The sequence below is a fragment of the Micromys minutus genome (assembly GCF_963924665.1).
Source record: "Micromys minutus genome assembly, chromosome: 22".
Classification (NCBI taxonomy): domain Eukaryota; kingdom Metazoa; phylum Chordata; class Mammalia; order Rodentia; family Muridae; genus Micromys; species Micromys minutus.
Genome location: NC_137957.1, coordinates 29,334,477 through 29,346,908, shown reverse-complemented (window position 1 = coordinate 29,346,908; position 12,432 = coordinate 29,334,477). Strand labels below are relative to the sequence as shown.

The 12,432-nt window shown below is 35.8% G+C and overlaps 1 protein-coding gene across 1 annotated transcript in view; it reads right to left on the bottom strand.

The window, feature by feature from the left end:
• Window positions 1-11,979, bottom strand: part of LRRIQ1 (leucine rich repeats and IQ motif containing 1) — a gene marked incomplete at both ends in the record, with an annotated part of 187,224 nt that extends 175,245 nt beyond the window's left edge. Inside the window, 5 exons of the mRNA XM_080935379.1 lie at window positions 2,731-2,848; window positions 3,901-4,009; window positions 6,283-6,407; window positions 11,233-11,397; window positions 11,953-11,979. Of these exons, the coding sequence (XP_080791505.1) occupies window positions 2,731-2,848; window positions 3,901-4,009; window positions 6,283-6,407; window positions 11,233-11,397; window positions 11,953-11,979 (544 nt within the window). The remainder of the gene's footprint in view (window positions 1-2,730; window positions 2,849-3,900; window positions 4,010-6,282; window positions 6,408-11,232; window positions 11,398-11,952) is intronic.
• Window positions 11,980-12,432: the final 453 nt, after the last annotated feature.

Genomic DNA, 12,432 nt, shown 5'->3' with positions numbered 1-12,432 from the left:
TCTGAGAGGAGGAAACATCACTTAAGAAAAGCCCCCCCCCCCTTAAGTTAAAGCTGTAGTTAAGTCCAGAGGTCAGTTTATTGTAAGTGGGCCCATCCCTGGGCTGGTGGTCCAGAGTTCTTTAACAAAGCATGCTGAGGAGGCATGTAGTAGTAAGCCAGTAAGACGTTTATCTTCATGATGTCTGTCTCAGATCCTTCCTCCAGGTTCCTGCCCTTTCTGAGTTCCTGTCCTAATTTTATCAATGATGAACAGTGATTAAAAAGCATAAGCCAAACAATCCCCTTGTTCTCCAACTTGTTTTTGGTCATGGTATTTTTCATCACAATGATAGTAACCTTTAATTAAGACATATGGTGAATGAAATGGTTTCTATGATTTCTTTCATTTAAAATGCTATTAATTCATTGTCTCATATGTCACAACTTGACTGCAGTTTTCTCTCCCTCCATTCCTCTTAGTCTGCACTCCCAGTCTCCTAGACACACACACACACACACACACACACACACACACACACACACACACACACACACACACGTTACATAAATGGGTGGACCTCTCATGGGATATCAACTAAACATGGCATGTTAATGTGGTTTCTATGCAGGTGACAGCAGACACAAGATAAGGCAAGGCCAGTGATTGGACAGTGAAAAAGTAAAGCAGTGACAGAGCTTTTGAGAGGCCAGAAAGAGAGGAAAGGAGAAAGAAGCCAAGGAGAAAAAGCCAAGATAGAGGAGGAAGAAAATGAACCATCTCTGTGTGGCTTTAAATAGCCACAGGAAGGTATAAATATCTTATAGGGGATGAATTATTATAGGAAAATTTGTCTTATCTAGGTGGGTGGATTATATCATATATCAATTGGCTCTGAGTGTATTTTGTGGACAATTTGTAGAGTGAGAATTTTCAGATATAATTCTAATTGATGAATTACAAGCCTCTAGAGTTTTGATTTTAACTAGTAATAGTAGGCACCTTCCCTCATATTAAAGTTGGATGAGGCAGCCAGTAGAATTAAAGGGCCCCAAAAGCAGGAAAAGGAGTCAGAGACCAGCCTGCTCCAACTGTTAGAAGTTTTGCAAGAAGACCTAGCTATACAACCAAAACATATGCATTGGATCTAGATCAGACTCATGGAGGCTCTCTGATTGTTACTTCAGTATCTGGGAGTCCCTATGGACTCAGAATAGTAGATTCTGTAGGGTTTTTAATAGTGTCCTTGACCCCTCTGCCTCCTACAATTCTTCCTCCTCTTCTTCCAGGGAATTTGCTGAGTTCTGCCTAATGTTTTGATTTAGGTGTCTGCACCTATTTCCAGCAGTTGCTGAATGAAGCCTCCCTGAATTATAGTGATTATACCAGCCACCTCTCTACTAATATGGCAGGGTATCATTAGGAATCCTTCCTTCCTCTCCTTAGTTTTTCCTTCTCTTTCTACCACCTTCCTTTTCTTCTTCCTTCCTTCCTTTCTTCCTTCTCTCTGTCCCTCCCTTCCTTCCTCCCTCCCTCTCCCTCCCTCCCTCCCTCCCTCCCTCCCTCCCTCCCTCCCTCCTTCCTTCCCCTTCATTTTTGCCAGCAGTGCTTAGCTATATCCTGGGAATTTTAAGTCCAAGGTTTTGTGCCTTGTTTGGTTGGTGTCCCAAGCCCTCCATTGTATGTGTTGCCTAGTTATAGGAAATGTCAGGTTCAGGCTCTGTATCTCCCTTTATTAGGAATCTTAGCTAGGGTTACCATCATATATTCCTGAAAGTCTCCATTAGCATAAGTTTCTAAGTAGTCCCTAAAATGACCCGAATTTCAGCCCACCCACCCCCAGTACTCTTTCCCTCCCTCCTCCCCCATCTGATCCTTCCTATTCCCATTTCCACCTGTTCCTGGTCAAAGGAAATCGATATATCTGATTTCATTTTTCGTCTCTCTGTTTGTCTTGGTATATGGGAAGGATGTTGATTTCACCATTTATTTTATAACCTGACATTTTGCTGAAAATATCTGTCAGCTCTAGACGATTTCTGGTGCAGTCTTTGGGGCCTCTCATACATGGAATAAATATTCTGAAAATGTATTGTGCAAATAGAGATATTATTACTTCTTGTTTTCTACTTTAGCTCTTTATTTTCTTCTCTTATTATTCTAGATAAAACTTCAAGAACTATTTTCAAAGAATGGTGAAAAGAGATAACATTGTCTTGTCATCATCTAAATGATTTGCCTCAATTTTTCACGATTTAACATGATGATGGCTATCAGATTATAATAGACAGCCTTTATATGTTCAGAAAAATTCCATCTTTATTCTCAATAAAGTATTTAATATGAAGAGATGTAAGAAAAGAGTCTTTCAAAGATCCATTCAGCATCAATTGAAGTGACCATGTGATTTTTATCCTTGAGTTCAGTTATATAGTGAATTTCATATACTGATTTACACGTGTTGAACAATCTTTGCCTCCCGGGAAAGAAACCAACAAAATGGCGAGTTAATTTTTAAAACAAACTTTAAAAATTCCTGTCATTTCCATCTCTTCTATTTCCCCTTTAACTCACTGCTTGTCTTTTCTAAGCAATTTTTAATTCATCTCTTTTGTATTTTATTAAGAAATAATGACTTTCACTTTTAAAAATTTTAAAGTTGTACATTTACAAGTACCCATAAAAATTTCAACAAACTTTGATATATCATGTTAGAAAATTTTTAAACATATAACTGGAGATATTGCCCACCTGGTAAAATATATTCATCCATGGGTGTGTCAAGAGTAATTGGCTCAGGAACAGAAACGCACCTGGCGGAAGGAGCTACACATCTCATAAATTCTTCTTTGTCTATTACAGACAATATCTTAGAGGTTAAAAGAATATCTTTATTATTTTACTATTGAAAAATCCAGAATATGGTAAAACTTTGATTTTAATAATGTCTAAATAAACATACTGAGAATCTAATTTACTATAAACCTTTAAAAAATTAATAATTTCTTTATAAATATATTTACCCTCTTAAGATTTTATAAAATAAGTCATTATTAATCTATAGTAGTCAGTTAGTATTCTTAATAATTATTTCAAAATATCCCTTACCCCTGATGATTTACTATCTTTATTTTCTTCTCTTGTCTATCTTTATTATATGGACTGATAGTTCATATACATGAGTTATTATTATACTCATTATAATACAAAGAAAACTATTATCTACTTTAACCTGAATTATGTGTATAGTTCTTACTAATGTTTCCACTGAAGTTAAAAATATATAGAATATCTGCAATGATAAAAAAATAAAAATTAGTACTTAAATCTGAATATTAACAACAAAAGACCAAAACGGATACAAAATATTATCAAGTTATATTTCAGTTGTTACAAAGTTGCAACAGATCTAAACAGAAGTGATTAAATAAAAGCAAATCTAAATTAAAACTCTTTAAAAGATATTCTTTAAAATACATTTGGGAGGTTTAAACCTATAAAATGCTGTACTTTACATTTATTTTTCTAGGAATCTTTCTCCTGTGTTATTTTCCAAATGTAATACGAAACCTTCTACTCTTGAAGATTCTCTGCAGTAAAGTATTTTCTTTTATAAGTAATACAATATACATTATAATACATTCATCATTTCAATTAAAAAATAATAAATGCAGTATTATTCTACTGTTTCTGTGTATATAAACATTTATTTCCCAAACACATATGGACTAAATCTTTATTTTTAATAACTGACATTTGTTTACTTTTATATAATACACCAGAGCATCCTATAAAACAAAAAAAAAATGATTTGCTTACAATAATGACACTGCAGTCAATAAACTAAAATACCATGTAAAAGAAAATAAATAATTCCTAGCTGCAGTAGTGAGTCCTTCCATTCAGGTATTAAATGCATACCTTCATTAATTGCTCAGAATTTGCTTTCGCTTCGGGTAGCGATCCAGTCCTCAAATGCATATGACTGTTAGACACAGTGCTATAATGACATCCTAGAGAGAAGGGGGTACTATGATTTCAGACATTAGAGTACATGTCAAAATTCCATTCATTTCTATTACTCTTTCATCTTAATTTTATCAACATACTTGATCAGTAATATTAACGCCAAGAAATAGAAAGTCCTTTTTAAAAGTTGTTTATAAAATTATCAGGATTTGTAAAATAAAAGCAAATTTTTCATGCTCTTGGTCTTGTTACCACTTTTCATAGTCTAGATGGAGTTTTTTTTTAATTTCTTATGTATATAGAATCAGAGCTGTTTGATAATACGATATTGTTTAATTCAATTCCTGGAGAGACATGAACAAACCTCGACTCACCTCAGGTAGAGACTTGAACACAAAACAAAAACAAAATAAAAAGGACCAAAGTCAAACTTGGTGAACCGACAAGACAAATAGGGTTACTTGCATGAATATGTAAGGTGTTTCTTACAGAAACAGGATTGATTCAAAGACAGCTCAGTTAGCACAGTTCATATCAGCATCAGTAATAGCTTAAGAAAGCTGGAGCCCTGGGTCTTATTACATAATTTGCACAAGGCTCTAAATTTTGGAGAGCATCCCATGAAAGCCATTCAGCTGGTCTCAACTTCTTGAAAGCAGCTCAGCTGGTCTGGCCTCTTGGCAGCTATGATGTCCTGAGTATTTTTTAGGCGTTTATGCTGACCTAAGACTCTTCCTTTCTGACTGGTCTGTTTGTCTGAGAGTGTCTTTCAGCAGTTTTTAATCCTTTTCCTAAGCCTGGGGAATAAGGGGCCTGGAGTGTCTTGTCAGTTTCAGAATTTCTAAAACTTTAGGTTTTGTTATCTCCTGACTCCTAAGAAGTCCTCTTTTATATTTATATTCCAAGTCTCACTGAGCATTCTGTAGGATGGAAGGATTCCCCTTCCTTTGGAACACCCAAATTCTTGAGGATAGTCCCTCCAAAATGGAGTGTTTTAGTTCAAAGAAAATTGCATACATATAGCATAAAATGAGACCTTGATGAGAGAAATAAATGCAGTCTCAATTCTATCTGCCAGAAACTGACATTAGAATCTTGCACTATATAATAAAATGTTTTACTACAAATACTAATTTGGCATAATCAAGTTACCACAGTAAATGATATTCATTTCATTGTATGACATTTAATTGAATTTTATTTCTTTTTGATCAGTTCAAATGTAATTACATCCCTTTTTATTAAATTTAGTGTGTTTTCTAATGGTAAAGCACCTTAACAGAGGACCCGACTAACTCCTCCCACTTTACCAAATATGGTATTTTCCCTTCAATATTTACTCATTATCTTTCTGGAATGCATTACAGTGTGAGAAGCTGAAAGACAATATAATGATCCACATTGTTCTCCAACTAACTTTCTGTGAGTGAGGTAAATAAATCAAAATTCATTTTCATAAAGCTGTTACATATGAGGGAAGCTGCTGATGTTTCCATTTACTGACCCATAAATAAGACTACAAAAGAAAACTAATATCACTGTAGGACTTGTATGTTTGTGTGTATGTGTGTGTATTTGTTTGTGTACATATGCAATGTGTGTTGTGTGGGGGGGGTACATGGGGTGTGTGTGTATGAGTGGTGTGTGTGTATGTGTGTTTTTATGTGTATGTATATGAGGTATGTATGTGTGTGTAGGTGTGTGTGGTACATGTGTGATGTGTGTGGTGTGTGTGTTTTGTGTATGTTATGTGTGTTGTATGTGTGTATATACATGGTATATGTGTATGTATGTGTGTTTTGTGTGTATGTACATGGGGTATGTATGTGTGTGTGTGGTATGTATGTGATGTGTGTGTTTTGTGTGTGTGTTTATGGGTGTATCTGTGTATATGTGTGTATATGTGTATGTGTGTATATGTATTTATACAGTGTATGTATATGTGTATGATTATGTGTATTTATGTGTACATATGTGGTGTGTGTATGTATGTGGTATGTATATGTGTATGTGGGTCTGTGTGCACATGTGTGTATGTGTATGTATGTGTGTATGTGGGTCTGTGTCCACATGTATGTATGTGTATGTATGTGTGTATGTGGAGTGTCTACGTGTACCTGGGGATGTGTCCACGTGTGTATGTGTATGTATGTGTGTGTGTGTGTGTGTGTGCCTGTATACTTACATTGATTCTGCATTTTCTAGTGCTAGGGGATGACAGTTTTTATAGCAGTGCTGTCCTGAAACAGACAGAGTTAAGTTTTCATCTTACAGTGTCTAGAGTCTTTGCCCTCAAAGATTGTTATTTAAAAGAATGACTCTCTCTATATCTACTTTGTATACTCACTGAAGATATCAGCATCTTCATAATCCTGAAGAATGAGTTCTTCTGCAATTTTACTCTTATTTTTTAAGATGTTGATATAATGAAGAACTGACTCTGGCAATTCAAGTACATCCTAAAATTTGAGTAACAAAAATATGAGGATTACAAATAGTCATATGTCAAATATTGCAGTCTTTATTTTATCATAAAAATTTCAGCAAACTATGTAAATAGGTAAAAGTACCCATATCAAAGGTCTATTTCAAACAAACATAGTTGCTTTTTTCTCCTTTTGTTTTCATGGAGTTACCTGTTCCTAGAAAGTTCTAAGAAAGTAACTGAAAAAGTTCACTAGTTATAATTTATATTTTTATTAGAGGTGCTGTGTTTCTCATCCCATCATAAGTTCTTGATATTCTGTTGCTATATTACAGCTGTTGCCATATTACAAATATCTTTAATGATATTTTATTTTTTGATATTAACACAAAATACCCAATAGAAAGATTAAATTAAAAATACAAGTATTTATTATCAAATAAAGACTAAACTTTTACCAACTATAATATTAACTAATAACTTATGTATTTATTTAATATGTAATTATCAAATACAATTGAATTTATGCTACATTATAGAACATTGCAGAGAAATTTTAATCCAGCAACATGGTTGCTTTGGTTGGGGCACCAAACAAGGACATGCCCTTAGTACATAGCTTTAATCCCAAACAATGAAGGTAAAGTTGGTAGGTAGAAGGAAGCAGCCATTTTTGAAAGTAATTTCTAATTGAGCTATAAATTGACAAATCAGAAAGATGTGGCAGAATGAGTTGAGATGAAATAGGCCTAGTCTAAAAGAGCAGACAGAAAAGAGAGGCTACTTAAGAGATCAGTGCAGAGAGAGAGGGAGGAGACTGTTTTACTGGAAGAATTTTACAGAGACAATTTCAAGCAAGCTAGACACAGGTGAGGACAGAAAGCCAGAGAATGAGAAGCCTGAAGATTAGAACACATTATCAGCTTCAGTTTGAGGCCAAGCAGAGCAATTCAGTCAGAGGCCAAGAGAGAAGCCAGACAGACTCAGTTGGATTGAAAAGAGTTTGTGCAAAAACAGCTGAGTTGACGCAGCCAGTCAGAGCTCAGAAATGTGAGCTTATTCAGCATAACAACCTGCTTCCATTAACAGGCTTAACATTTTGATTGATTCTATTTTGTTATCTGTTGTTAATTTTTTTATTTCAGCCCCACGTTTGACTATTTCTTCACATCTGTTCCTTTTGGGTAGATGTGGTTGTTCTGGTGCTTTCAGGTGTAACAGTAAATTTCTAGTCTGAGATCTCCATCTGTAGACACTCAGTGCTGGGAACTTGCCAGCTAGTACCGCTTTCATTGTGTCCTGGAAGTATGAGTATGATGGGCTTCACTTTTATTGGATTCTAAAGAGTTTTTAACTTCAGTTTTAGATTTTCTGTTGGCTTAGTTTTCATTCAGTTGTGAGTTGTTCAGTTTCAGTGCGTTTGTAGGATTCCTTTTGTTTCGGTTGATATCCAACTTTAACCTGTGGTGGTCAGACAGGATGCAGGGTGGATGTTATCTCAGGTGTGTGTGTGTGTGTGTGTGTGTGTGTGTGTGTGTGTGGTCAAGTAGGTAGTTAGTTTTGAGCTGCTGAGAAAATATATTTTTTCGTGTTTGGGGGAAATGTTCTGTAAATATCTATAAAGTCCATTTGGTTTAGAAAATAAGATAGTTCCACTATTTCTCTGTTTAGTTTTTGTCCAGATGATCTATCTATTGGCAAGAGTGGGTCCTGAAGTCTCCCACCATGCATATGTAATCAAAGCTAAAGTAGATTTCCTTCTATAAAGTTGGGTGCACTTGTATTTGGTACCTAAATGTTAACAATTGTAACATCTTGGTGGGTTTTTCCTTCCATGGGTATACAATCTTTTTCCCAATACCTTCTCATTGGTTTCAATAGTAAGATTGAAAAACAAAATTAACTGAAAGTTAGAAAAATAGATCCAAATAAACAGTCTTATCAGAAACAAAATGAGGTATAACAGCAGATACTGAGAAAATCTGGAAAATCATAATGACATAGTTTAAAAAATGAACTCTGACAACCTGAAAACTTAAAAAGAGATGGGTAATTTTTTTGAAACATGCTATTTATCAAATAAATGAAGATAAGATAGTCAAATTAAAGAGACTTAGACAACCTACTAAAATACAAGCAGTAACTAAAAATCTGCTAACAACAATAAAATGCTCAGAGCCTGATGGCTTAACACCGAATTTTGCCAGATTTTGAAAGAAGAGTCAATATCAAGGCTTTTCTAATTATTCCACAAAACAGAAACAGAAAAGACGCTGTCTAGTTCATTTTAAGAGGGCATAGTTTCCTGATACCAATCCACATAGATACACTGACAAGACTGAAGACCATTTCCCTTACGAATCTGGATGCAGAAATTCTCAATAAAATACTTAATTGTAAACCAAATCCAAAACACATCACAACATCATCCACAGTGATCAAGCAAGTTTCACTCCAGAGATGCAGAGATGGTTTAGCATATGTAAATCAATAAATATAACCTAGCATATACACAAACAGGAAGAAAAAAAAACACATCCTTTTTAGATGCAGAAAAATCCTTCAACAAAATTCAACACCTCTTCATATAAAAGTTCTGGAGAGATTAGGGATACAAAAAGCATACCTCAACATAATAAACCTGATGTATGACAAGTTCCCAGCCATCATTAATCCAAACGGAGAGACACTCTCAGCATTGCCAGTAAAATCAGAAATGAGACAAGTTTGTTCCCTCTCTCCATACCTAATAATGATCTCAAAATCTTATAAGGAGAAATGAGAAAACAATTGCAAAGGGTCATAAGAGATTATTCTGAATAGTTATACCTCAACATGCTTGGTAATTTATAATAGATAAATCTCCCGAAACACAAATACTGCTAAAGTGGAATCTCAGTAAGTAGGCTGTCTGGAACTACGAATGTGGCTCATCTATTGAGAGTGCCTGTCTAACATGTATGATGAAACCCTGCATTCTGTCTTTAACACTGTGTGAAACCAAGCGTAGTGAGTGCTGTAATCCCAGCACACTGGAGGCAGATGCAAGAAGTCAAACACTTGGTGGTAAGGCTGAAGAAAACACCTGCATAACTCACTGAATATGGAGAATTCAGACTGATGTCTACGTATAGCCTACACCTCCATTCAGATTGATGCCTACTTATAGCCTACACCTTCGAATCTATAGTTTGGAGTACTATAAGGTATCCTGCACATTATCAAAAAGAGAAACACCAATCCAGATAGAAACTATTTAATACATAATGATAAGCTGCCTGCAAGGTATCCTAGCCTAATGGTGGCATAAAGCTTGTAGGAGTAATAAACTAGCATCAGACAGGTTTTACGTCCAATCAGTGTGAGGGAACCCATTTCTAACTGACTGGGCAGACAAGAACCTGAGATAATCCAGGACTTAGGGGAAAACTAGTACTACCTTTCTGCTAAAGTCACTTGTAATAATATTGTTTTACTCATAGATCAGTGCCTTTTCTAGCCACCATCAAAGGGGCTTCCTCCTGCAGTAGATAGAGAAAAGACCTACGACCCCTTCAAAAAAATCAAAATAATGAAAGACCTTGGAACGCTCCATCCTAAATGGATGTCTTTATAAAATCCCTCTCCTTCAGGACTCAGAAAACACTGTGGAAAATGCATTGGAAAGATTTGGACAACCAGAGAGGATGGAGAACACCAAGTAAAGAAGGTCTTCTAAACACAGCGGAGCTTAAGCACATATGAACTCACAGAGACTGGCACCATGCACAGGGCCTGCTTGGCTCTACACCAGGAAGAGTCCCAGCACTGAGAGCAGAAATGGGCACAAGCCTTATCCCTAACCCAGAAGCTAACTCTGTAACCATTCTGAAAAGAAAACTGAGTTCTCTCCAATGTAGCCTCACAAGGGAATAGAAACCACTATTAAGGGCTAGAAGTGGATACACAGTACAAAAGAAACTCAGTGGCTACATTAGAGGACGCTTGTCACATGATGTTTTGTTATGACTTTTTTTTTTTATCTTTACACATCCATTGCATATGCTGTTTAAGTTTTTATAGAATTCCCTGGTATGTGAACGTGTTTGTGTGCATGCGTGCATTGTATGTTTTGTATGCTTTCTCTTTGCTACTTGTTCTTTGTTTGTTTTTAATCTTATTTAATTTTATTTGTATTATTTTGACGTCTCTGTTTTCTAAGGAGAGGGCGTAAAGTGTGTGAGTTTGGCTGGGAGATGAAGTATGAAGGATCCCTGGAGGAATAGGGGGAAGGGAAAATATAAGTAGAATGCACTGCACAAAAAATAATTTAAATTCTAGAAAAACAGAAAAATACTTAACAAATAAAACCTTTCTCTCCATGGCTCGAGGATCTTTGCAGATATGAGAACAGAAATAGCTTAAGAGCTGGGGGCTTCTCTACAAGAGTGTTTTACAGATGCAGCAGGAGGATGCACATATGAACATAATAAAGGTGACGGTATGCACAATGTCTGTGCAAGCTGAATCCAGACAAAATGCCAGCATGGAGAGGAGAGGAGGCTGTGAAGTTTCACCCTGAGCTAAGGAGCTATGGGGATCTGGTAGCTACTAGGAGAGGGAGAGTCGTTTATTTTTAAAAGAGTAGCCCTTGTTAGGTGGACCACACTAGCCAGTGGAAAGCCACACATCTGATAGTATATGGGTGGCATGAATGTTTATTTGGGTTTTTTAGATCAAAGGACATATAAATGAGTGGGAAGGGGAGAGGAGATGGTTCTTCGGGGAAGAGTTGAGGATAAGACGAATATGATCAAATTACATTGTATGAAATTCACAGTGAACTAATGAAAAATGAAAAAATATGGAGAATGACTTACAGTGCCACTACTGTCACTCTGAGTTTCTGATTCTGAATCATTTTCAACCTCATCATTTTCCAAGGAAGAAATGCTGATTTTATCCAATTCAGCTTCGATTTCTTCTCTGAGCTTTGAGTCGCTGCCATTACTGTCCCCCATCACTCTTAATGAGAAAAGGTAGAACTTAAAGGGAAAAAATCCAATACATCTCTTAAATGTATGGGTTCTAATTTGTTACACTACCCAACATGCATGTATATATTTGACCTAACAAACAATAATGGTGTCATTTTAGGCTAGTACTATCTGGTAAAGAACATTTGTGGCCTGTCCATTTATTCAATTTAGAAATATTTGACTATGAGATGATCAAAACTATTTTTTCATTTCATCCAGAAAAAAAAATCACATAGAATTGGAAGGCTTATATCCCACATTTAAGAAACGTCAAGGTAATATTGTCCTTGTAAGTTCAGTTCATTAAAAAAAAAGAACAGTTAAAATATACCTAGGACAAAAACCCAAATCTAGGTTTGAGAGAAGTCTATGGCTATTTTGTATCTATTGAGTGGGAATTATAGTAACTCTGACTTAGACAGTCATATGCTCTTGCTGACATGGCATAGAGTGCCAGATAATGTGCAGCCATTATAATCTCAAATTTACTGTGCTTAAGTACATCCTACTTGAAATGGATATAGATCACACAGTAATGTATCTCTGCATCCTTGTCAATACCTTTGTCACAGCCACAGTGATCTCCATGATTCTCAGGACTGTGGTAAGCCAAGTAATAAAGAATAAATACATAATTCATGATCTTCAAAAGAAATTAACAAACTAATGGTCACATGCTCATTAGAACACTGATGTTTGAAATGACTATTTCACCATCTAAACTCAATAAGCTAATATATAAATGGGACAAAAGCTCAACTCAGAGCTGGTGAACCAGACAGTGATCCTCACACTACTGCAAAGCTCTACAATCTTCCAGTTGGCTTGAGCTTTGCTCAGACTTTTCATGGTGCTTCATGTTCCTATCATTTCTGAGCTCTCACGCATGCAGCAGTGGGCTTTTGGTGACTCAACACTCTTTCAGTCATTTGTGATCCTAAAAATCAGCTCTTTAACCATATTTATTTCCATAACACCAATAAAACTCATTGGTTCACCAAGATAGATTTGGTTGGCACCCTTAATTTGGTCTGCCAAAGA